At 37.1% G+C, this 26828-nt stretch overlaps 1 protein-coding gene across 5 annotated transcripts in view; it reads right to left on the reverse strand.

The window, feature by feature from the left end:
• Positions 1-3212: 3212 nt before the first annotated feature.
• The window catches only part of LOC584189 (segment polarity protein dishevelled homolog DVL-3), an 85321-nt gene continuing 61705 nt past the window's right edge, over positions 3213-26828 (reverse strand). The window contains exons 1-16 of one of the 5 annotated variants that reach the window (XM_030986906.1): positions 23529-24040; positions 21447-21567; positions 18289-18394; positions 17046-17115; positions 16042-16129; positions 14050-14101; positions 13630-13706; positions 13165-13232; positions 12351-12410; positions 11631-11732; positions 10622-10756; positions 10105-10272; positions 8944-9156; positions 7498-8007; positions 4977-5042; positions 3213-3729 (exon numbers count right to left, since the gene is read on the reverse strand). In XM_030986906.1, the coding sequence (XP_030842766.1) occupies positions 5008-5042; positions 7498-8007; positions 8944-9156; positions 10105-10272; positions 10622-10756; positions 11631-11732; positions 12351-12410; positions 13165-13232; positions 13630-13706; positions 14050-14101; positions 16042-16129; positions 17046-17115; positions 18289-18394; positions 21447-21567; positions 23529-23700 (1977 nt within the window). In that variant the 5' untranslated portion in view covers positions 23701-24040 and the 3' untranslated portion in view covers positions 3213-3729; positions 4977-5007. Of the gene's footprint in view, positions 3730-4976; positions 5043-7497; positions 8008-8943; positions 9157-10104; positions 10273-10621; positions 10757-11630; positions 11733-12350; positions 12411-13164; positions 13233-13629; positions 13707-14049; positions 14102-16041; positions 16130-17045; positions 17116-18288; positions 18395-21446; positions 21568-23528; positions 24041-26828 lie in introns of those variants that run through there. The other 4 variants (XM_030986904.1, XM_030986903.1, XM_030986902.1 and 1 more) reach the window with 4 other exon arrangements.

The following is a 26828-nucleotide window of genomic DNA, read 5'->3' on the forward strand; positions in this document are numbered from 1 at the left end:
CTTTACAAAATTTTGAAGCATCAATTTCTCCTCCTCCTTTAATCTTCAAATTCGTCTATCTCGTGCTTCTATAAATGAAGAAATGCTAATAATGTACAACACATATTTTCTTAAATAATATCAATTTACATGAGTTTTTTATCTGGTTGCTTTTTATTTCTACTCTACATAATTCTCTCTTTTTTTTAAAACTCCTAATCCGGCGCAGAATACATGCAACGGATATGCATCGATACATGAGCATACTCATTCTGCGGGGTTAAAAATTGCTTCTGCTTCAATATAAGAAACAAGTTTGAATAATTTATGCAAGATACATGATAATTTAGATTTCAAACACTCAATTTCCAATACACAGATACTATTAAATACATATAGGTAGAGAGAGCCCTAGCCCATTTTTTCATGATATATTTCTGTCGGACCTTCACTGTGCATTGAGCTATTTCTTGGTCCAATAATGTCAAGAAAAATAACAATATCCTCTCATTTCTAGTTTTCATTCATTACTTCGGAATTCCAGATAGAATTTATTCCTAAATCACGAAAATATTCCCCTTTGACAGAGAAAAAAAAAGTAAAAAATCTACCGACGTATCAGCCATCTCAAAAGATGAGATTTGTCCAAAATTGTGGCATTTTGACACTTAGTGCAACAAATGACAACATAGCAATCACCTACACGTGTTTGAAAGAAAAAAAAAACATATTCAATTTTGATTATCTCGTATGTTGAACTTGAACTGTGATAACATCAAATTTAAATCTGATATCTCTCCCACTACAGTAAAGATGATCTACAATTCTGTTTTCTATTATTCCTTGAATCATATTAAAATGAATCATTTGTTTAGCTTATTTTTTCTTTTTTTCTAATCTTGCAGTATTTCTCTTTCTTTATCTACTAAATATTCTTCATCCAGATCTCTATCAAAATTGACCAAATCAAAATGAAGTAGTTTCCAAAAAGTGTACTTCCTAATGCATAGTTCTGCAACAGGAATCTTTAAAAGGCTCCAGATTGCCCTAGTAACATAAATCTCCATTACTTTTGAAAAGAAACATGATTTATTTTTTTAATTCGTCAACTAACTTATCAGCTAGACTGTAGAAAACATTCAATGAAACTTTTCCTAAAGTCTGTAGGCCTTTATTTCTACTCAATCAGTTAAACCCGACATGACAACTGAAGTCATGTCAAACAATGGGGAAAATTAGCCCTCTGTCCAATTTCAGATCAGTAGAATAAGGACCACAGAGTTGAGAAGCACAAGGGAGATACGTGCTGCATAGGCTACATGTGCATCACGTTTAATCCATGAATACATAATGGAATACATAATGGGATACTTTTCATGATTCGACCTTCACACACTACGTTTACTTAATAAATTACTGCATATTTTTCAAGTTACCATTATGAAGCAGGCCATCGTATCACAAAACCATCATGAGTACAACTTCACCGACATCCCATTGAAACATGTGTTAAACTTCATACATGCATTTCAATGGGATGTCCAGGAACTTGTGCTAACGACGGTTTCGTGAAACCCTGCCCAGGTTTACACTACACAAGGCATTGGTAATAAGTTTCTTCAATTTCATTATTCAATAAATACTTTGGAAGGTATGTATATCGTCCCGTCTTCGTTTATCACTGAATACCTGATCGTCATTATGCATGCAGAACTATGGAGCGCACAGCGGTCCAAATGGAATAGATAGACACCTAGTAAATTCAATTACCGGTAGTTACCATGGCAACTTATCAAATTGAATATCTCGTAAAGTGGGGTTTGAACAAACGAGATAGATGCACATGATTTGTGGGTAGGGGGGGGGGGTCAAGGAGTACGGGAGAAGAGAGGGGGGATTTTGGTTGACCCCAATGATCAAGATGATGATGATGTCCATGATTTGGGATGAAATGTGAAGTTGAACGAAGATAAATGCCCTTCTAATTGATGAAATGAAACCTTTGGATTTTGATATAGTACTGTTAAATCATGGATATACAGACCTTATCCATGCTTATATTTACTTGTGCATTAATCATTTTTGTGAATACACTATACCTTTTAAAGCGAATACTTTCTATAATGAATACATGATTTTTCAGTGTTTTATACTGGTATGCATTTTTTTCTGCATTACCACATAATTGAATGACTGACCGAATGAATGCCAATTTGAATCCATGAATAAACGCATGATTGAATGAAAAGATGCATTAACAAATTGCATGAATGAATACATAAATGAAGGCATGAATGAATGCATTCAATGATTGAACGAATTAATGCCTGAATGCTTGTGAAAATGCATGAATGTCTGTATAATGCTTGGATGAAAAAATACGTTATTGGCTCCATGAAAATAAATGAATGGCTGAATGAATGAATGAATGAATGAATGAATGCATCGCTCAATTATTGAATGAATGAAGAATAAGGGATAATTTGGAATTTGAGTGCCAACAGGATGCCATCACTGTGCATGTGATTGTGCATGTGATTGTTGATGATTGTACAAGCGTTCTTTTTTCTTTTCCTCTCCATGATGTAAATTATCAAAGGGAGAGATGTAGAGGCCAAATTGCACTTTGTGATTTATAGAATACAAAGTGGAGCCTGCCTTTGCTTGCCTCGGTAGACACAAGATCATTTAGGAGTGAAAATAGTTGAGCATGGCAGCAAGTACACTAGAGGATTTCAGTGAGACGTATAGAGAGCAGGGGAAGAAAAAAAGATAAAGGGGAGAGAAAAACCAAGTGTCGCAAGAGGGGAAGAAAGAAATAGGGTAGTGATTGAGATTTTAAAGTGAGAGAGAGAGAGCAGGAAAGAGATGGAGTAAGAGATGGAAAACATTGAGCATTCTTGGGCATGTTGAATTTTCAAGAATAGTGCACATTATGTAATTCATATTGATGGGCACAGTATCTTTCTTTAAAATGAAATGACAGATTTTTTAATGTGGAGACATAGGCAATGGAAATGGTTGGCACAGAAAAAAAGGTTAGAACAGAAAGGTAAAATGTTGAGAAGGATGAAAAGATTGGACAAACATGAACAAAAATAGTGAAATACAAAAATGAATAATAATGTAGAAAGATATGAAGTGGGAAGGATAGGGAGAGAGAGAGAGAGAGAGAGAGAGAGAGAGAGAGAGAGAAAGAAAGAGAGAGAGAGAGAGGGAGAGAGAGAGAACAATAACTGAAAATAAAGCTAAGGTTGGAACAATGAAAAACATCCAAAATACAGCACATAAGTGATAACAATGAGTTGAATAAAACAAGAGGAAAAACAGGAAAAATAGTTGTGAATCACAAAATATAACAATGGCCTGGTGAAACCAAGCAAATGGCAAAGCCATGCTTGCATAACAAAACTCTTTCAATTAAAACAAAAACAATCTGCCCCAAAAGCAGCAGGTTGACATCTAATACAAAAGTCCAACATTGAACCAACTCAAAATCAACAAATTTCAATCAAGTCAGAAACAACAACAAAATCATGTTCGAGCAGAAAGCGTTCCTTTCTCGACTTTTTCTCCCTTTCAACATTTTGACAGTTGTGCTTTACAGACCCGTGTGCTTCGTGGGAGAGTTGCGGGGGGCCGAAGGCGGGGAGGGAGCGATGAGCTTGAGGTGCACCATGATTCCGGCTTGCTCGCGGCGCCGGCGGCGGGGGCAGCTTCTTTAAATTCGCAAGACTTTAGCGTCCTAGGCTGAAGGGGGGAGAAGGTGGAGGCAAAACAAAATAAGAATCACAATTTTTGGGGTTGTTGAAATTTCATCAGTTTAGTACTTGTCTCGTTTTTACTTATGATTTAATCATGAATGCAAGCAGCCTCTTTGAATGAATATCAAGATGTTTAGTTAGTATGGCTGATATGACTGGTGTGTGCATATGAATCATGACATTAGAAATGTCCCCTTTCTTTCTTTCAGTCCATTGAATTGCTGAATATTCACTGGCATGACAATGGTTTTGAGGTGCAATGCAATGCATGTGGAAGTCAGATTCCAACATACGTGTAAATGACTGATTATAGAGCGATAATTACAATGTCTGTTAGTCTTTGCATTTCATGACTGAACATGGATGATCAAAAATACATGTATGTATAACAATCAAGTTATAAAAGTGTTATCATAAATTTTTATAAAATATGCATGAAATTGATACAGCATTTTCTTGTGAAATACGGTTATCGGGCCATAGGTGAATGAGCTAAAAATGAAATCATGCGATATTGGCAACATAGGGGGCAAAAGCCAGGCAAATTGTGGTGGGGAGAGGGTGCATGGCAAGCAGCTGATAAAATGATTTGAATATATATGGTACGAACATGCAAGCGTATGTTTTTTATGTATATGATGATTTAATGAGGACACAACATATATTCGTTAACAAGTAATCAATACAACAATTGCAAACGAATCTGAAAGTGAGTTTTGACCCGAGGCCTGTTGCATTTTTGGAATCACGCAGTTACAATCAAGCATAATTCTCCTTTATATGTCAATCTGGGCCTATACTCAATAGTACAGCTATCCTATCGATCCTGAAGGGCTAACATTACAAATTTGTTAATGATCTTCATTTGTATTCGATAGCAACCTTTATGCATTAAGGCTCGGCTTGATATTAAATCCTAGATTTGATACTGACCCTATACGATCCAACTCATGATCAAACAAAAGAAAACAATAAAATAAACACAAATAATATTAGAATGGAATTTTTGGTTTGTACCATATTAATATCATACTCAAAACATATCAATATTCTTTGTGCTCTAGTCAAATCATGGTCCCCAGAATCTATTTTAGATTGTTAAAATGAATTTTGTCAGCATCGAGTTCAAATTTCCAACCCCAGCCTTGACAAGGTCATTCCAATTTGACCTCCCAAAGTTATTTTAGCTCTTTAACATTGTGCAATATTATCTTCAATCAAACACTACTGTACCTAATCAAAATGATTTCAAAATTTCCGCACTTCACAAAAGTGTGACGCTGACTGAATCATCAAAATCTAGAGTATGAGAGAGAAAGAAAGAGAGATAAAATAAGAGATGATGGGCTTAAACAAAAATAAAATACATTTGAATACTTTTATCAGTATCATAAATACCATGCTAACAAGTAGAAGAATAATGGTAAGCAATTACGGGGTAAACATGTATAAAATTTGGAAATTCTAAACGAGGTTAGACTAGTAAAGAATTACTGGTAATAATAAATGTTGATATTCATGATTAGAAAAATCAGGAACTCAATGCCATTGACAACTGTGCAGAAAATATTCAACTTCCAAATTTTCTGCTGTAATTATATCTGTTAAGCATATATTTTCTAGTGATTTTATTATATTTGTTCGCTTTAGTTTTTGTGTAAGTGTTTCCTTTTCATTATATTATTTCCTTGTCTGTTTTTTTCTTTGTTTTTTATTCTTTAATTGTATTTGTTTAAAAGAAATGTATCTAATACAAAGTTTTAAAAAAAACGAATATTTTGAACAAATGCAAAGCTTACCACTATCTTCAACATTGGTACATTTAATGTGACACAAATTTTACATATGGGTCAAATAATGTTCTAAATTAGTTTGCGAACAAAATAGCTTCATAGTTTAAATGTTAACTCTTACAAGAAATAAAGTTACCTTTTGTCATTTAACTGCAGTATATTGTTCAGATATTTTAACAATTTGAACTCTAATATTTATTGATGTTCTATACTGTAAACTTATATTATGGAGTAGATACACAATACATGAATACTGGTGAGAAGTAACATTAAGTGCACAAAGGGATTTATTTGGGCGCAAACATTCAAAAAGGAAGAGGAAGGGAGATGTTATTTCAAGAAGAGAAAGACAACTTGCAATTTATAAGACAGAAAATAAAAAGTGTAAATATGCATGTATGATTAAAAAAAACACAAGAGGTACTGTACACAATGAATGGGTATCAGGTGGTGGTGGGGTGCACATATGGGATGGGTGTTTACATGGGTATATCAAACAAATAGGAATACATCAAAATAAACATATGGGACTATACAGCGGTCACAAAATACACTGGCTGGCTGCATGCAGATACGACATCCAAACTTTTATTTTCCTTTGTATCGGTAAAGCTTAAATCTACATTCCAATGCATAATTTCTTCACAAATTTAAAATGAAATCATAATTATTTAGATTATTAAGCAACATGCCAAAATATAATAAAAACAGCAAATCATAGTCGAGTCATTACTTTGGCAAATTTATAGATACCCAAAGAACAACTGTAACATACTTCAAATTTTCAATTTCTTAGGCATAATTTGAATGGAGTCCATGTAACAGAGTTTGGCACTAATTTTGGCCTCCATATTTTAAGGACGAAGTAAGAAAATCATCTTTACTATCAAAAATACAAATACCCTAAATCTCTTATTCTCTTGCCTTAGCTAATGATCATTTTGGATTATCACAATTCCAATATCAATCCAAAAATAAGTATCATTTCATGATTTAAGACAGCTCTACACAAGTCTAGTTTAAAAAGAATAATCACTTCTCATAAAATTCTTATAAAATTGAGATTAAAAAGTGAAATTTTTAACCACAGCTATTAGTTTTATTCATCTGAAAGACTTATACAACGTTTTTTCATCACTTTTACCTATCTTTTATATTTTGTGGCAGAAATGATTTACCATTACAATATGTTAGGTTACTTGCTCCTAAACACTGCATTTTTCATCACAGAAAACAAAGTCATAGTCAAAAGCATTCTCTACAATTAGTAACTAGTATAGCTTTTTGATATCATGCAAGGTATTTCACATATTTTTGTGTAAGCCATACCCCTCTCCACCCTTCCCAAGTATATATCTTGAAATTAAGATTTTTCAAAGGCAATTTCCTATACTCGTTTTGATATTGTCCATAAGCATAATTTTTGTAATCCTGTCTCATTCATCAGATACACGCATAGTTGTATCATGGCAGTATAATTAATGTCCTCAAAAGCATCTGAATTAATGTCCTTAAAAATTCAGTCAAGGATAATTTAGACAAAAGGTTTTTAAAAATCACACATTGAACAAAGAATCTACTATGATTATTGCCAGAATACTACTAATCGCAACAAAAAAATAAGCATTACACGACTGACCTTTCTCTCTCCAGATCAATCAACATTGCACAAGAAGCTCTATGTTACATCATCTAGCATTTTTTTTTGAAAGCTGTACTTCCTACCACAGCTATCGGCAACACACAGACAAATATAAAGTATAATAGATGCATGCTATTTCAACTCAAACAAAACACACAGGTAGATAATATATATTTCTATATGATACAAGCGAGAGGTGTCATGGGTAACTGATGCTAGGTGGGAGAAAGTATATAAAAGAGGATTTAGTCTAGCTGGATTGGGGTTGGTTGTCGGTTTGGATATATTTTTGTTTACATGACATCGACAAAGAACTCACAAGGGTTTCCCATGGCCATGCGGAATGACTGTCTGCTGCCGGAGAGATCCTCAGGCACGCTACCGAGTTGTCGAGGCATCATTGGTACCATCATCTGGGGCACCCCCTGGCTAGGGGGACCGATGCCCTGGGCGGGGCCGATCCCCTGGGTCTGGTGCGGTGGGGGCCCGATCACGTGCTGCAGCTGGTGGGGGACACCGGGAGGGGGACCGAAGCCGATGACTTGGTGCTGGACCCCTCCCATGGAAGGGGGACCGATGCCGTGGTTGGACAGGGCACCGTGGCTACCGAGGCTCCCGAGGCTACCGCAGGGTGCGCCGCCGGGCACCATCATGCCGGTGTTGGTGACGGAGGGGGGACCGATGCCCTGCATGCTGCCCATGAGGGCAGGAGGGATGTCTCCGGCCACGGTCGAGGCTTGGTCAGATGACTCTGACCCACTGCCCTTGCTGCCTGACCCTCCTTTGGCCGCCATGGCTTTGGCTTGGCTGTGACCAGAATCACTGCTTCCTAGAAATATAAAAGTGTCAGGAAGAAATTCTTTAAATACTTCATCATCATATCATGGACAAAAATTTCAAGCTGGGGTAATAGCAATATCTGGGGCTCTGTACCCTCAGATAAAGTGCTTATCAATCTTACTCAGAAATTTTATTCAGACTATTATCAGAATCACTACTACCCACAATAATGAGTTAGAAGTAATTTACTTGAGGCATTTCAGTGAAAATAACTACTAAAAACTCATAGGGCTTTATTAAGTGCTCATGGGGAAACAAATCTCATTGTTACCGTTCAATTTTTTAATTTTTTATGTGTGTGTGTGTGTGTGTGTGTGTGCACCAAAACACATTTTGGAATTTCTACAAAAAAAGGTTCTTTCCTAAAATCTCTTTAAATTTCACAGAGCTCTTTAAGAGCTTTTCTTACATAAATCAATTTTTTATTTTTTATTAACTGCTCCATCCATTATCTTACTTCTACTTCCACAATCTATGCTGGTAGCACCAAAGCTTGTATAGCTAACATAATTCTTACTAACGCCCTTACTAGTGTATATTATTTGTAACCCTCAAACTAATTTGCCATCTGCAGGTAAATACCTGCTTGAGAGTCCTCGAACACTCTCTCTTCTAGGGGATCGATCATTTACTGCCTGTGCATCGAGATTGTGGAATGGTCTTCCCCAAATCCTTGGCTCTTGTCACCAGTTATCCACTTTTAGAACTCACCTAAAGACATACCTATTTCAGATTGCTTACAATTAGCAACTGCTTTTTTTGTCTTTCCCAGTTAGAATCATGAACAGACATTTTTGGTAGTTTCATCGGCGCCTTTGATTAGGCAACTAGATATTGGCATTTTATAAATTCTTGGATTGGATTTGTACAGTATACTATTTCATGGGCATGGCAAAAAAAAAGACTGGAATCTCCATCAACTTACCTCCGCTTCCACTACCAATGCTGGTGGCACCGAAGCTTGTATAGCTAGCTGTGTCAAAGCTGGTGTAGCCCGGCACCCCAGGGGGCATCTGATAAGGCATTGGGGGTGCAGTGGGGAGGGGCGGGGGCATCCAATGGCCCTGCTGGGGTAGGGGTGCTAACGTGTCCCTGTCCGCCTCTGATGCCTCGTCTCCTAAGGACAGCGAAGCCATGTCTGGGGAGGGGGGGAGGGGGGATGGAGAAGACGTGATTTAAAATAGTTAGTTACGATACCTGATTAAGCCATGAAGCATACGAAACCTCAAAACCTGTCTGCGCTAGTTTGGCCAGAAGGGATTACACCTCCCTGCATGGTCACTGACAGGTGGTTATCTCATCAAATCAGCTCTCAATCAACATAAGAAAAAGAGGATCATGGGGGACCAACGGTCACTGCTTAGGCATTGCTTGCTATAAAGAGGGCGCAAGTAGCTACAAGTAGTGCAGTGGGACTTTAAAATAGTTTGTTACGATACCTGATAAAACCGCGAAGCATACCAAACCTCAAAACAAATTTGAAGAGAGTGATATAAAACACAAACCATAGAGCTGCTTAGAACAACATTTCGGACAATGTAATTATCAACACAATGAAAATCAACAAGCAAATGTAATATCGGTCAAAATTGAGAGCATTTTAACTATTTTATCTTCAGCGGATATAAACCTAAAGAGATATAACTGTTATGTTTCTGAAAGTAAAATGCAGACCTTTTTAGTCCAATTCCACTGTTCAATACTTCCATACAATTCTTGAATGGAATTTACAGGTGAAAGCACATTACAAGTTCCTGTGGCAAATCGCAATTTTATTACTATTCTAGGACCATCCTGCAGCACATCAATCCGAAAGTATGTACATTTTTTTTCAGATCACAAAATCATCCTTTTGCAGTTTCTTTCAAAGTCTGCACTAGTTTGGCCAGGGGGAATTAGACCTCCCTGCAAGGTCACTGACAGGTGGTTATCTCATCAAATCAGCTTTTAATTAACATCAGAAAAAGGAGATCATGGGGGACCAACTGGCATCGATTAGGCATTGTCTGCTATATAGAGGACACAAGTAGCTACCTGTATAAGTAGTACAGTGGGGCTTTAACATAAGTTAACCCTTGAGACTTACTTCCGCAGAGGTCACCAAAGACATAGTAGCACTGCTCGGAGAATGTGATCTTGTTGACGGTGTGTCTGATGAAGCCGGCTTTTAAGAGATTGCAGGCGTACTTCCTCGCTTCTCTCCTGTCCTGGAACCCTTCGACGTGCGTGAACAACCATTCCACTACATCAGAACCTATGAGAAATAACAACGGTAGTGATGAAAAGTAATAGGCTTATAAAGGCAGAGATGCCAACCCCTTGACACCCCAAAAACGGACTGAATATCTTTAAAAATCAGATTTTCACGAAAACTGCGCCCGTTGGCCCCGATACAGTAAAATGTCAGAAAAATGTTTTACTGGTAAAAAACATTGAAGTAAAATGTTTGCTCTTTCATTATCATTTAATGAGAAAATTGTAAAGCAAATTTTTTTCAGGGATGCAGGGGTTTATTTGTACATGTTTCTATGTGATTTTCCGGTTATATTATGGCCAGAGTCCTTTGACCTTTGACCACACCTAGGATTCACAGGTCGACTTACCTATGAAAGCACTTGAGATGGTGATTTTGAGCCACATTCTATCTCTAATGTCGAGGCCGGAATCCGGAGCCGCCATGGCCCTAGCAATGGTCGTCATGTCCGTGTTGAGGGTGAGGCGTCCAAAGTCTTCTAACCCTCCATGAATCAAGGGGAGAGAAAAAGTTAGATAGACACACAGAGATGGACTGAGATGGGGCCCTTTTTCACAAGAACTTGTTATCAATAATAGATGTTCAATTTCTATGACAAATGTCCTCTCAGCCAACCAAATGCCACAATTTCAGTAGCTTATAACAGTTATTGCTACCTGTTATTGATAACAAGTTTTGTGAAACAGGGCCCAGATAATGACAAGGGTATATGACACTACTATCTAAACAGATGAGTTAGTATCACATCTCAATACTGTAATAATTCATGAAGATACATGATTATTTCTAACATTATTAGCCTAAACATTAGAGCCCAATGTCTAATCCCACCTCCTCTCTTTCTATATCCCATCTCCTCTATCCCTCCCATTCCTCTGCCCCTCCTCTGCCCTCCCTCTCCCCATCCCCTATCAATCCCTCTATCCTTCCCCTTCTCTTATCCAACTCCCCTCCCCACTTCTTCTGCCCTTTCTGCTCCCTTTCCCTTTGCCCTTCCCACCCCTAGCCCTTCCTCTGCCCCTCCCCTCCCTGTCCAGTCCCTCTCCCCTTCTCCTGTCCCTCCTGCCCCTCCTCCTCCCTTCTCCCATCCCCTAGCCTTTCATCTATCCCTCCCTCTCCCTATTCCCTATCCGTTCTTCTCCCTTACCCTTCTCCTATCCACTCCTCACCCCTCCCCCTTCTCCTGCCCCCCCCCCCCTGCTCCCTGCTCCCTGTCCCCTTTCCCCTTCCCTCTTCCAATGCCCTAGCCCTTTTCTCTCCTTCTTTCTATCCTATCCTTCCTCCTCTTCCCTTCCCTACCAATTTCCTCCCCTTCCTCCTACCCCCTTCTACCCAAAACAGACTTTATCTCAACTCACTCTCTGACTCTGGTAGTGAGCTGGTGATGGAAGAGCTTGTAGAGGTCATAGAGGTCATTGACGGACTCATAGGCCCCGCCCTTCCTTGATACTCTGCAGCAACTGTAGTAAGATGGAGAAAGAAAAAAAAATTCATGGTAATTTTTCATATCTTTAATTTGTTTTGATATCAAGTTTAATGCCTTCATCATCTTTGGAAACAGGAATTACTGATATCTGTTTGGAGCATTAACTTGTACACTTTTACACACAGTTAACACCCTCCTGGTTTTGAACAGACAATATCCACTATTCTCAAAGGAGAGCGGAGAAATGGCAAACACCAAATCATTAAAGAGATCCTCTTCACCTTGAAGAATTAGGATACAGACAAGTCTCCCCCAAAACTTTACATTCACATGCTCTAAAACATCTTATTATCATTATAATAATGACCACCATCATCATTATCATCTTCACTGTCATCTTATAGTTTAGAGTAGTGGCCAAAGTAAAATTATTATAGAGACCTGCTTCACCTAGAAGAATAAGGATACAGAAAAATCTCTCCCAAATTGTATATCAAAATGCTGCAACAAATCTTATTATCATCATAATAATAGTCATCATCATCATTGTAATAATAATCATCATTATCATCTTCATCATCATAACCATCATCATCATCACCACTACATGTATCATCATCATAATCATCATCATAACTATCCACATCCTTACCTTTCATGGCATTTGTGTGTGCTACCCATGCACCTGGGTCGATGGGTCTTACCGGCTCACCTGCACATGATAAATGATAATTTACACATCATTTAAACAGAACCTTGCTCAATTTTCTTGTCACAGATATGAAGTCTACAAAGAATTTAGGCCATACATATTCACAATGATTATACAAATACATTTGAAACACAAACTTTAAAAACACTGGATTACTTGTGAGGGGGGGGGGGGGGAGGGGTAAACATAAAAATCCTTGAGTTCAGACTGATGGGTAGTTTTTACATTGTGCTAAGTCTGTATAATGATGTGTTGCAGTGTACAGTTCGCAAAGAAAGTATAACACAGATGGATACAATTTTAACAGTGCGTTGTTAGCTCTTGGTAGAATAAATTTCACTCCATCAAATTAACTGCAATGTGTTTAGATTTCAATGAATTTAACTTACAGCATATCTGCACTAGTTTGGCCAGGAGGGATTAAACCTCCCTGCATGGTCACTGACAGGTGGTTATCTCATCAAATCAGCTCTCAATTAAATAAGAAAAAGGGGACCATGGAGGACCAACGATCACCACTTAGGCATTGTTTGCTATATAGAGGGCGCAAGTAGCTATAAGTAGTGCAGTTGGGCTTTAATCAGATTGAAAATCGATCATTCAGGAAGGAAATCATACAATTAATGAACATTTACAAGATGTATTTTTGGACAAATGTGGAACATCGTGTCCTCCTTCGAGCAGACAATAAGAAAACAGGAGTATATTTTTGTTTGGGGGGGGGGGAGAGAAAGAAAACAAAATATTCACTTACTTCTTGGAATGGTGAAGTATCCTTTCGGTGAGGGGTCCCAGCATTTAGCTACCACTAATTTGATAGGACTGCATAGAAATAACAGAGATGGAAACAATTAGTCAAAGGTGATACATGAGTACTAAAATGAAGAAAAAAACTGAGGAATAGCGCGCATCATTTTTAAAGGGTTATTATTACAAAATGCCTCAAAATCACACATTTTAATACCTGGGATAAGTTCTTACTGCCAAGCCTAGTTTGATGACTTTGGAATAAGTCTATAGAAATTAAGTTTCATTTCTATTTCACAATTATACATAAGAAACATAATTTTGTTTAACTTGAAACAATCAGCACCTTTAGAAGATTTTCCAAGGTTGAAACCAACTTAAAAGGCAGTAAAACTGATAAATACATACACAATTTGATAGACTAATCTGATAGACTAAAACATAAATGGAATGATTTTTATAGTAGACGTACCCTGGTTGATGTACTGCTTCTCTTAATACTCTGACTGCGTCATCATTACTCATGTTCTCAAAGCTGACCTCGTTGACCTGAGGAACAGATAAAATATAGATGACATATTAGATTATTTTTAATATCGCCTCGTGTTATTAATGATCTAGATAATAACTGCAAAGTTAGATCTCTGAGTTTGGCAATGTGCAGGCTTGGAAATTAAATGCACAAATTAAAAAATTAAATGCACAAATGCCTTGTCAGGGGGTGGGAGTGCATGGCAAAATGTGGTCTTTCTATACAAGTGGTTGCTAAAGCAGATTCGACTGTACGTGGTAAATATAGACCAGCGGTCTTTCTAAACAGGTGGTTTCACTGTATGTCATTCAGTGGGTAATCGGTTTACTCAGATAAGATACATATATGATTTCTTCTTACCTGTAAGATCATATCTCCGGGTTCTATCCTCCCGTCTGCTGCTACTGCGCCCCTGTTATCAATAGAAAAAATATATATATTTTCAGTTTTTCACTCTCATCCAATATCACATAATGACTTAAAGGGAGATGGTCATCAGTTTCCACGTGCAGTAGGTCATTATTCGCTGACACCTGACTTGGTGGAAACATCATTAATTGGTGTACAAGTCTCGCACACAGCAAACCTGTGGTCCCATCAAGAAATAGCCCCCAGTCTCTCGGTGAGTCTTTGGTTGAGGGAAATGTACATGTATGATAATAACTTTGTACTTTGTTGTGAATCATGCATTGTTAAGACTCCTTTAATCGCATCTTTTGCACAGGTAATTGTAAGCTTTAAATTTGCAACAAATAATATTTGATTTGTCAATGATTACCCAACTTTTAACAGATTCATAAGCAAGTCAGACTATTAGCCAACAAAAAGTGCATCATGCTCATGAAATGATGAAATACCCTTTGCTAATTCCTATACATTTTTTTTATAAAAGAGAAGCTGAGTACTAACATAATCTCAGTTCATAATTTAGAGGAAGATATCAAAATGAAATCAAATCAAATAAGATCGGGTTGAAATCTCATCCAATAAGCTCTTGGTTGAATAAATTCATCTGCTATAACGCTCTCTATATTCTTCAGGTTTCAAAGTTGTGTCATAATTTCACTGCAGTGAGAATATTTTCATTATTCATCAATAATGTCTCATTTGCTATAAAACTCTGATATTCTTCAGGTTTCAAAGTTATGTGATGCTTTCACCGCAGTGAAAATATTTTCATTATCCATCAATAATGTCTCATTTGCTTTAAAATTCCTATATTCTTCAGGTTTCAAAGTTATGTGATGATTTCACCGCAGTGAGGGTATTTCCACTATTCATTAACAAAAATGCCTCTTTTTCACTATTTCCACATTTCTAGTCACATCCTTTGCACTTTTCAAATGAGATGACTCATCAGCATGATCTACCTTAAAATAATCATTCCAACACAACAAAAAATACTTTCTGTGACAAAAACCTGAGTTATGCATCAAACTGCCAAATTTGATTACTATTCTGTTAAATCAAAATTACTCCCAAATGGCAAAGAAAATTGCTAGGTTTTTCTCATCGAGACAAGAAGCTGAGCGAGAAAAGTGCATATCGTTCATCAAGTACTGCCTACAGCTATGCCGGGCCGGGTTAAAGGCAATTACAACATTGAGTCACATTCCAAATGAGAAAAGCACACATTGTTGTCATTCTTGCCATATCTTGGGAGTTAATTTCACAAAATGTGAGTCACTGATTAGGAGTTAGGCGCGGACACAAAGGCAACGCAATGATAACATTTTCAAACCCTATTACGAAACCCATCAACTGAGCATTTATTGGGGTTTGCGTTTTAATCGCAAGCTCGGCCAGTCCGCGGCTCCTATGATAAATGTCGTTAACCCCTCCTTTTGAGGAAAATTGAAAGTGATCGGTTCTTTATTCCGCACCATTCTTAATATAACTGCATTGTCCTCAAGACATCTTAGAGAGCATTGTGTATAGCATGTTTTGCAACTAGAGGAACAAACAAGTTTTTGTCTTGATAGGAAATGTTGTGATTACGATTACGATGTCGCAGCAAACAAATTGGCATCCTTTCACCAAAAAGTCAATTGATTAAAGAGACCCAATAAAAACAAGATATTGGTACATCATTTATTTTCTATAATGCAGATGCAATGCATGATAACAAACTTTAAAAAAAAAAATTACACTATGGACTGTGGGATGTGTTTTAAACCTGTATTTTTATTTTGTATCTTCATATTTTGTAAGATACATGTACCTGTACATTTTAATATGAGAACATAATACTGCATTTCAAAGAATGAATTTGGCCTTTCATCTCATATAACCTCTCTTCCTTTAGGTTTGAAAGTAACAGAACGTGCATGAGGTTTTGACTCGAAGACTTACCCTTTCATTATGGAGCCCACATAAATGCCACCGTCTCCTCCTTTATTACTCTGACCAACAATACTGATGCCAAGAAAATTAATTTTATCTGCAAGAAAGAAAAAAAATGATTCCATATCAATAATTTCAAAAAAATAGACATCTTAGCACACAGAAGATTCCTACTGAAGTTTTATTCATCTTGCTACCGTAGTTACTTTTACAGACATGTTAACGAAAATCATTTAATTCTTATCCTTTCATTTTCTTTTTTCGCGTACATTCCCCCCCCCCCCCCCTCCCCCTCCAATAGTACTTACAGCTAACAGCTCTCTTGTGTGACATACTTCACACACATATAAAACAACAACAAAACATTTAACTTCATTGAAACCTAACACATCATCATTTTGCACCTACAAAGAAAAATACAAGATGGCTGTGGTAAATTTCACATTGCAATAATCATCTGTCTAGCGCATGTTTTATTTTCTACCTTGCTTAAATACAGTTGAACTAGAAACATTAAAACAAAATAATGAAGTAAACAGAAGAAAGAAGGTTCAACCCAAACCACTACATGATGTATTTATAACCAAATGTAATTTTCAGTATATGTCAAATAATTTTAATAAAAACATCTAAATTAAAATATATATTTTCTGTCTGGAGCCAGAAGGCCATTTAACAAATTTTACACAAGACTGGCACTCTTCTGGTCCTAAACTTAACAACATTATTGACAAAATCATTTCAAATTTACAACAACAACAAACATCAATACAGAATGCAGTCAAATCAAAATGAATACAGAATGCAGTCAAATCAAAATGAATACAGAATGCAGTCAAATCAAAATGAATACAGAATGCAGTCAAATTAAAATGAATACAGAATGCAGTCAAATCAAAATGAATACAGAATGCAGTCAAATCAAAATGAATACAGAATGCAGTCAAATCAAAATAAATACAGAATGCAGTCAAACAAATATTGAATTTGAGCTGATGACTTAGTAGACTTACCTAAGTTTAATGTGACATTAATGATGTTGAGGGACATTGTTGAGTCTGTTATACTACTGAAAGATGATGCCTAAAGAGAGAAAAAAAGTGAACAAATTGAAATGGATCCTGTATTTTCAGCGAAAAAGTGTTCAATTGCATTCCATGTCCACAGTTCAAGTCTACATTCTACACAAGGACAGAACGCAATCACTTCACGTATGTCTTATGCACAAGAATTAAAAATAATCTGATGAAGATAAAATACAAGGCAATTACTGTAGTAAAACCTGAAACTTCCCTGATGCAAGATGAATATTAAAAAAGGCAATATATGTACCTGTTAAGCTCGACATTTTATATGCATGAAAAGCTCTAAATCGAAATTCCAATGAAAAGCTATCGATTGTACTGAAGACAAAAAAATATATTACTGATAATAATTAAAAAAAAAATTAATATTTAAAAATAAGAAAAACTTGTAACTCAAATATCCCCAATAGTTCTTTCAGGATGCCTGATTGTAGAGACATACCGGTACATGTCCTGTGAGGGGGAATTAAATGTCTAAAACTTGCTACATGATTCAAGCATCGTACATGCATCCATTCAACAAATTTTATTATCCTTATAAACTTATATAGGACGAAATGAGACAATCTGCATAAAAAGGCTAGTGATTTGGTGAAGGTCTGAATTCATAAATGTGGGCAGTGATCTAACACTCAGAAATTATGCTATGCATTCGTGGTCTCGATAATTCTGTTAATACCGTAAATACTTGAAATCCGAGTCCCCCAAAATACTTGAAATCTAAGACCCCAAAATATACCCTAAAGTTTAAAGCTGATTAATACTGAACTTCCTGCCCCCTTGGCCAGAACTTAACCTTTCTCAAGTGACCAAAGCTCAATAATGTATTCCTACACTGTTAATTCTCCCTGAGGCATCGTTTAACAATGTTAAATCTGAGATGCATCTTTGAGTGACCGGTTTTACTATACTGGGTACTCATTTTTCCCAATGGACTATAGTGTTATGAAAACCGTTAGGAAAACGCAAAATTTGGTTTTGATTTTAAATCATAAATATCTTGATAATCAGACAGGCGATTGGCTTGTAAAAGTCATGGGGTTCCTGACTGACCTAAAGGTTTATAATTATCATTGCAGCATGAGCTAAATCCATGATTTTTTTTCAGAATCTGAGACAAAGTTACCAGATGCCTTAAATACACAGGTTTCACCGTTATATCCATACTTACTCTGTGTACTGGTGGCATCTTAGATCTCCTCTTCTTCTTGCGGTTCTTTGGTGGTCCCCTCATCGGCCTGGCTAAGCTACTCCTTTCTGTGGCACTACTGAATCTACTGCAAGAAGAAATACAACAAGAAATATTGATGAGATTATTACAAGCATGTTCCACCTCACTTTGTACACATGTTTATTATTTTTGATGCATGACTATATCTATGTTTGATAGTTTTTGTTATTTGTCAACACAAATTGTTTTATTGAATTTGTCTTTTTGAATGAAAGTATACCACAAATTTCCATTGTTAAATTGACAATAAATATGATCCTTAAAATTCCAATATAGCAAGATAGATAAAAGATGTTGTAGTAATGATATATGCAGAGATGCCAACCTCTTGACACAAAAAAAACAGACTGAGTATCCTAAAAAATCGGATTTTGGAGAGAAAAATCAGATTTTCACGAAAACTCGACACTACCAATGGCCGGTTGGCCCCGGGCCAGTAAAATTTCAGAAAAATGTGATACTGGTACGTACAGTCAAGTAAAATGTTTGCTCTTTCATTAAAATTTTAAAAGAAAATTGTAAAGCAAAGTTTTTGTTGGGGCTGCAGGGGTTTACTTGTTCATGTTTTAATGCGATTCCGCCGGGGTTTTTTTTTCTGTTTTGAAAAATGAGGTGATATCGTATTATCTTATTCCACTCTTATTATCGTACTAAATACAATTAAATCGTACTGGTTGGCACCTCTGTATATGTGAAGCGTACACATCCATCATTTTGAATTTTAGAAAGTTTACCGCCTCATAACTGATTAAGTCTTAATTGACTGAGAATGAAGATACATGTATAAGAACAAAAGTGGTCAACTGCAAGTTAATACATGTTAGAAATGTGTTCTAAGACGATATGGCTTTCTTCTCTGATGGTACATGTCTTTTCAACCATATTAGACAGACACATAAATACCACTGAAAAATGTTTGGATATTTTTTGTTCTTCTATGTTTTTTTTTTTTGTTTTTTTGTTTTTTTTTTGTTCGAGGGTGTTGTTTTTTGTTCCTGTGTCTTAGGCTTGCTTTCTTATACTGCTGCATTTAACACTTCATTTAACAGTCATACTTGATCAAAATGTAAATTTACGAGGTCTCAACTTCACATTCTTAAAAGGCAATGTTCTTCACAACTTATCCATCCCTGGTTTTCATAAACCACCTTTTAATTTAATACCCAATAGCAAACACACTTCCATTACACCAGACAAATGCTCTTATTGAAGCACAATTGAACAAATATAATATAGTTTCAAGGACATCTACTGCATTCAACCTATTAATGTATATTTAACCCCACAATAAACTCGCAAATATTTGCATATTTCGAGCCGAAATTGAAAAGCTCGCCACACAAGATTAGGATCTCCGAGAAAATCTTCACACTTCCCAGACAAATATCGAGCTTGACTGAGCCCCCTTCAGACTACCAAAAACTTATCGTATAGCTATATGAAAATTATGTTATTTATACTAGTCTGAACATCATATAACAAAACGTTGTATAGCAAAACACATGTTTGAGTATCATTTCAAATGAAAACATGATAAAAAAATCAGGGTCCATTTCTTGTCTGAACGTCATATGGTGCAAAAATTGTATAACTGAGGGGAGAGGGGAGAGGGGAGAGGGGAGAGGGGAGAGGGGAGAGGGGAGAGGGGAGAGGGGAGAGGGGAGAGGGGAGAGGGGAGAGGGGAGAGGGGGAGAGGGGGCGAGGGGGAGAGGGGAGAGGGGCAGTGAAAAAAATACACGGGGGCTTGGGGCGAATTAGCCCCCGAAATGCCAAAAAGAGCCCCCGAAAGTCATAAAAGAGCCCTCAAAAATGTGCATAGAGTTCAATGCAAAACAAATTAAAGATTGTTATTTTCATGCTAGCAAGCTTGAAAAGTAGCCCCCAAAATGTTAAAAGTATTTTTTTTCCCTGGAGAGGGGAGAGGGGGAGAGGGGGAGAGGGGGAGAGGGGGAGAGGGGGAGAGGGGGAGAGGGGGAGAGGGGAGAGGGGAGAGGGGAGAGGGGGAGAGGGGGAGAGGGGGAGAGGGGGAGAGGGGGAGAGGGGGAAAGGGGGAAAGGGGGAGAGGGGAGAGGGGGAGAGAGGGAGAGGGGGAGGCTTATCATGAGCGCACATCGATGATTGACAACCTGTCATGTCAACTGACCTCATCAAAGCTAGTTTCTTTAAGTGACGTTTCTTGACGTTTCTTTGTATGATGTTGTTATGGAGTGCGAACAATACAATGATTCTTTATACGTTTCTGTATATGATTTTCCTATAAATTACCTCCAGTCTGAACAACCTGTCATTTCCATACATGGACTTTGTCCAAACTTGGAAGTATGGAAAACCTCATAAAGCCTTCATACGGTCTGTCAATATTTGGCCTCTTGGCACGCAGCTATCAGTTTATATTGCACACAGATTATGAATAATTTCTTTCTCCATAAATGTCAATACTGACACAGGTGATGAGTTTGCCTTCAGAAGGGGAGAAATTTGATTAAAAATGATGAAATCCAAGTCTTTGTTGAGAGCACTTCAATTTAGGATAAGGTGTATACACAGATGTATACTGTCAGAGCTTTGACAGAAGAGACTGGTTTTAAACGGGGGCCTCTGTCAAATATTCATTTTCACTAAATATATACATACAAATCTACAGAATTTCAGATGGGATGCATTTAAATGAAATGTAATTTGATCTTGCTACTTTTACTATGATTCATAAAGTATGCTTCTGTATTTTTTTCTTCTTCGGATTGCATACAGTTCGGCAGATTCATTTCACAATATATTCTAAAAGCAAACGGACTGCTACAGTTGTAGGCATTAATCTTCATTTGCCACACTCAACCCAGGTGAGGTAACTAGGTACCTGGCAAGAATTAATTCCTTGAAATGCTGGAGCGCTGTAATGGCAGCTAGGCTAAAGCCGGGGTAATAATTAAAAAGTGCACCTCGGAATAGAAATTCTAGACAGATGGCGCTATAGAAATGCCTATAATAATAATAATTATTATTATGAGTTAGCACCCTTCTGGCTCAGCAGACGATCTGTTGATAGCCCTAACAGATCAACTAATTCAGAATTCTTTAAAGATTTTAATACAACTTACCTGCTGTCGTCATCTGTTGATTCAAAGCAGCTTGTGGAGTCAATGTCGCTGCTCATCAACGTTGACGAACTCTCGTATCCATGCCCGCTTCGATGGTGATGGTCCCTCTTGCTTCTTGAAACTGCAAGAAAAGCAACAAAAAGAAACAAATATATTTGTTAGTTCGTTATTCACAGAATAGTTAATACTCTTCTATAGATAATTGCAACTTGTAAAGAAAAAAGGAAGACAAAGAAGCTCAGTGGTTTGTAGAAGTCATCTTAACAAAATATCTGGTTTCAGAAACAAATACATTTGTTAGTTCATTATTCACAGAACAGATTATACTCTTCTATAAACAAACATAATTGCAACTTGTAAAGAAAGAAGGAAGAATAAGAAGCTCTGTGGTTTGGAAGTCATCTAAAAAAAAATCTGGTTTCATGCAATCAATGATGAACAGTTTGCTGACAACCAATTGCAAGGCATGTTCATTTTTATACACACATTTCAAGGGGTTGTCATTGAATTTGTACTGATGACAGTTTCGTGAAACACTGCCCTGTTATCCAAAGCACCGTCCTATTTTTCATGTTCGTTTCATTCATTTCTCAATAGGCGCTTTGGTGTGGAATAGGCCTTAATATGCCTCATCAAGTGCATTTCATTATACATAAAGTGTGAGAAATATTTATGTACGTGTTAAGCATGAATGAAAAGTGAGAGCAAAAGAGATTTCTTCACAGATATTTCATGCTAGAAAGTCATATTGAGCAACAAAACAAATGCTTAACTACTGTCTTGAGTGCATGCAATTCCTTCCAAATCTGAAACACATTTGTACATGCGCCTTTCAAATACAACAGAGGACTGCACAAGAACAGCCAAGATTTGAGAAATAATGCAAAATTTTACAAGGATGTCAAAAACATAACATGAAATTAATTCAGATTTTTTTTAAGGTAACTCTGGAGGCATACATGTATATGATTTTTCATCTTTTGTGTCTTTTTTCATAACTTTTCCGTATATGTCAGATTGAATAATCTGCTTTGATTGTATATAAATCAAACACTCTTTCATTGTACCTTTTGATAACATACAATTCTCTTGAAGGAAACATTCATTCACTTTCTCTAAGAGAAGCACATTAACACTTTATGAACTGCAGTAACATTTTTATCGCGCTTCTGAGCAGTAAATCAGAGGTACTTCAACCTTACAATAGTCTAATTGAAAGCATTGGATTAAGATTACTAAAAAACATTCAAAACATCCATCTAAAAGTCTTCACATCATTGTGGGACCCCAATCAGGGATCGGATTCCCGGCAAAAATGGAAAGCTTTCAAAAGATTTTAAAAGCATTCTTCCGCCATCACAATACAAGTCTTGATGAAGGACTATTAAAATAGGGGGTTGATATGGGATAATAAGAAGACTAAACATTACTAAATCTTCACTCCATTAGGTGCAGTCTATCACATTTCATCAGGGATTTGTGTCCAAACGATTGCAAATCCCCTAGCTGTTTTTAAAGATAGATTGTGCTATTATTCTGAACAATATCTGTGCTGATAGGAAAGTAGCTTGAACATTGTGGAATGTAAATGCTTAATTGTAGATCCAAAACTAATTCAAGCCTTCTTCAATACTTGATAACTTTTTCTTGTATGATGTTGACAAAGATGTCAGTTTGGAATTTTTTTATTTTTTTTTACAAACCATCAAACCATGGATAGATTAACAAATCAGCGTTTGTTTTCTTCTGATTTTGTTTTTATTCTTTTCACTTTTCAAGTAAATTTATCAATATGAACAGATGTCAGTTTGTGATAACAACACCACAAGATTGATATATAAAACTTGAAACTGCTAACATTTTCTACTTCTTCTAATACTTAAATAAATATGAATCTGAACGGCATATAATAAAATGTCAACTTGTGATATAAACAACACCACAAGATCGAAGTTTAAAACTTCCAACTGCTAAGAATTTAGTTTTTCTTCTGATAATTGAATGAATTTGAATCAGAAATGCATAATACCGGTAATAATACACTACAGGACGATGACAATAATTTCATACGTGGCCTTATACCTGTGTAACGATGGCAAGCATAGAACATATACGCCTCTGCTATGAGGTGCATCTGAATGGCCGAGCGAGCCGTGGAGATATTGTCGCTCCGGGGGTGGCAGCGGGTGGAACGGGCGAAGAGGATCGGGGGCAGGCAGAAACAGCGTGGGGATTTGATCGCAGAATTCCCCATACAAAATAAATACACAATTGTTTCACACTGATGATAATATTGCAATGTCTCTCATATGATCAGTCTTATTTCTATTTGCTAATCCACTGATGATCCTTGTAGTACGGGTATCCGAAGAAAAGGTTTATGGTAATTCCTGACGTTCAACAATCCACTTTTAGTTGCAGTAACTGTAGAAAAATGGCAAGCCTGCATGCTGCAAATGTCTGATCTCTGTGTGTACAACATGTTGAGAAGCAATAGAAATCTTTTCCCACAAGAAATATAAAATATAAGTATTCCTTGTATGAGCACATCTCACAAAGGGAGTATAAGATACATGTAGATACCAGCATATGCTAACTTTACCTATAAGTTCTCAAATATTCATGAATACCTGCAAATATCCTTATTATGACGGTAAAGGGATACTCCATTTCGGCATCCATGAGGAAACTTTCCAAGACATTGGTCAAACGATACAAATCTCAACTCACTGATGCACCATTAGTGCCTTCACCAATGGCATCGGATCGTGAACGGAGAAGTACATTGAAGGAATCAAATCTAAAATCACAACTGTTGACGTCCTGTCACGTGGAATGATACCCCAGCTGTCCGACTAAATTGGCTACACTGAAAGACGAGTTTCAAGTCCACTTTGTTACATGTTACGCCAGAGCTGTGCACCTATGATACTAGCTTGGAGCAAATGCCCTGATTAAACACCGCTCAACGAGCTGTGAATGTTGAAAAGGAACATATCCTGGAGCTGTTAAACGAGACAGGTATTCATCATCATCATCATCTGCCTGCTACGAGTTTCCACATGCGATGTCTAAAAGCGGTCTCTCGTAAAGCTCAATAGAAATCGAGACTGATAAATACTAATGAATCCGTGAATAATAGGATTGAAGAGGGGGATTGAAGAGGGGTACCCCTACTCCAGGAGCTTTCACAAGGGTCACTGATGACTGAATGGAGCGCTGGAGGAATCCCACCAACCGAGTTCACAAGGGTTCTTTACGTTGCGCCCTCCCGTTGTATGTCCCCAGCCTAATCATGCAAGGAGAATAGGTTTAGAGTTGATTCAATCTTGTGAATAGGGTTTGGAGATTTTACTACGGCTCTATAGTCATCCCCCTCTCTATCCATCTATCTCTTTGAGGGTGCAATGTTATTGCCCAAGAGGACAAATGCTCCTATTGTGCTTCGTGGAAAACTCGAGTGGAGGAGAAGTGGAGTGGATGGTGGAAGGGTCGGCAGAGTGGTGTCCCACACTTTAGAAGTTCAGGAAAAATAAGTGTCCAGTAATAAGAGGGCCGCACAATTTCAAAGACAGCTAGACATTGATGGTTTTACTTTTAGGTGAACAAATCTGACAAAGCAAAGGACTACACCAACAAAACTCCAATCCTGATAGGTAGCTTCCAGTCCAATACAATTTGCTTTTGAATGACCCAACAGACCTCTAGCCTGCGATGACACAATGAGCGGAGTTTGCGAGAGACTGAACGGACGGACTCACTACAAACAGTCTCCCTCCCTATTACTCTGTTTTCAATATCAATAGAAGATGTCCATTTTACAGCAGACGGCCGAGGTTTTCCTTTCTTTCTTTCAGTCATCCGTATACTCCTAAAACACAAAAGCAATTCCGCACTGCACTTCTCAGCATGATGACCCATGGTATGGAAAGAAAGGGAAAGAGAGAGAGAGATCGTCTCTCCATAGATTCAATTGTCCCGATGATGATGATCTCGGTTTGCAAAAGGCTTGCTCCATGCCATCAGTGCTCTCCGAGAAATTGTCTTTTGAGTGAGCGGTCATTAAATTGCTATTTCAGCTCCAAATCAAAGGACCTTTCATGATAACTCCTTTTAAAGGGATGGATAATTTTTTGTTTAGCCTCTCTTTTTTTCTAAAGGATTTCTTGCATTGTAATGGACCCTGAGTTAAGAATGTCTGTATCAAAATCCCACAAGTGTTTACAATAACACTGGAGCCATAATAACACTTCCATTGAAATCAAACAGAATCAATATAATTGCACTGGGTCAATAAACCTCAAAACTTTTTATGGGAGGTTGTTAAAAAATTAATATTCATTCAACGTTCTCCTCCAGTAAATATGAAAGATGATATTAATGGAATTCAGTCCGTAAAAATAAAAAATGGAAATAATTCAAAAGAGCGAGATGAATGGAATCGGTTGTGACAGCTCCACAACCCAATCACCTAACCTTCAATGTTAATGACCTGCATGGCCTCAAAGTTCACTGACCTCAAAAAGACATTGTTCTTGATAGACTTCAGTTTTGTCACACAAGATGGATATGATGATTATCTACACCTGTACATGTATTTGTGGGTTTAACTTGAAATCAAAGTGCAATTCATCATTGCAGTGATAATCAACCTGTCATAATAATAATATTAAAAACGGTGCATATAAAGCAGTTACCACCGAAGTCTCTAAACTCTAATTTTTAATGTTTTCCGTTCTATTCACTTGTTGAAACAGCTAGTACAGAGGGAAGCACATCATTCAAATTTTTTCAACCATTCGTTTGTTTGTTGTTGTTGTTTTATCTGTTGAGGACCAGAAGGACATTAAATCCTATCATTTGACGTGTGTATTCAGAGGTCACGACCTTCTGGCGCTCAGCAGACTGCGCCTTCTGTTTCAAAACAGAAAATTGTCATAATATGGTTACAGTAGGCATATTTAAAGAGACGGTTGAGTTCTGAGAGGTGAAAATAATTTTTGAGCGTTATCATTGTTATTATGCAAGTTTGGAAGAACGTCAGATTAACAATTTTCCCTGAAAAGCATGGCTCTTCAAATGCCTTCATATTCGAAATATGGCATGTAATATCATAAACAGATATTTATGCCCTTGTTCGTGTAGTCACATCTTTCTGTGTACAGTGCTTGTAACTTTACCAACACTGGGCCAAATTTCTTATCATTTTGATGATTCCAGAACCTTGCAGTACACACCAATACTTATATGCTAGATGATCAACCTCTTCTGATCGATTCCACACTGTTTCTTTCGCAATGCAATCGCACGACCAGAACTCAACTTTATCTGAACACCTTCAAAAGAATATGAAACTTCAAAAGGTGTATACGATTGTATAGG

The sequence above is a fragment of the Strongylocentrotus purpuratus genome, unplaced genomic scaffold, assembly GCF_000002235.5.
Source record: "Strongylocentrotus purpuratus isolate Spur 01 unplaced genomic scaffold, Spur_5.0 spur5_scaffold_16, whole genome shotgun sequence".
NCBI classification, from domain to species: domain Eukaryota; kingdom Metazoa; phylum Echinodermata; class Echinoidea; order Camarodonta; family Strongylocentrotidae; genus Strongylocentrotus; species Strongylocentrotus purpuratus.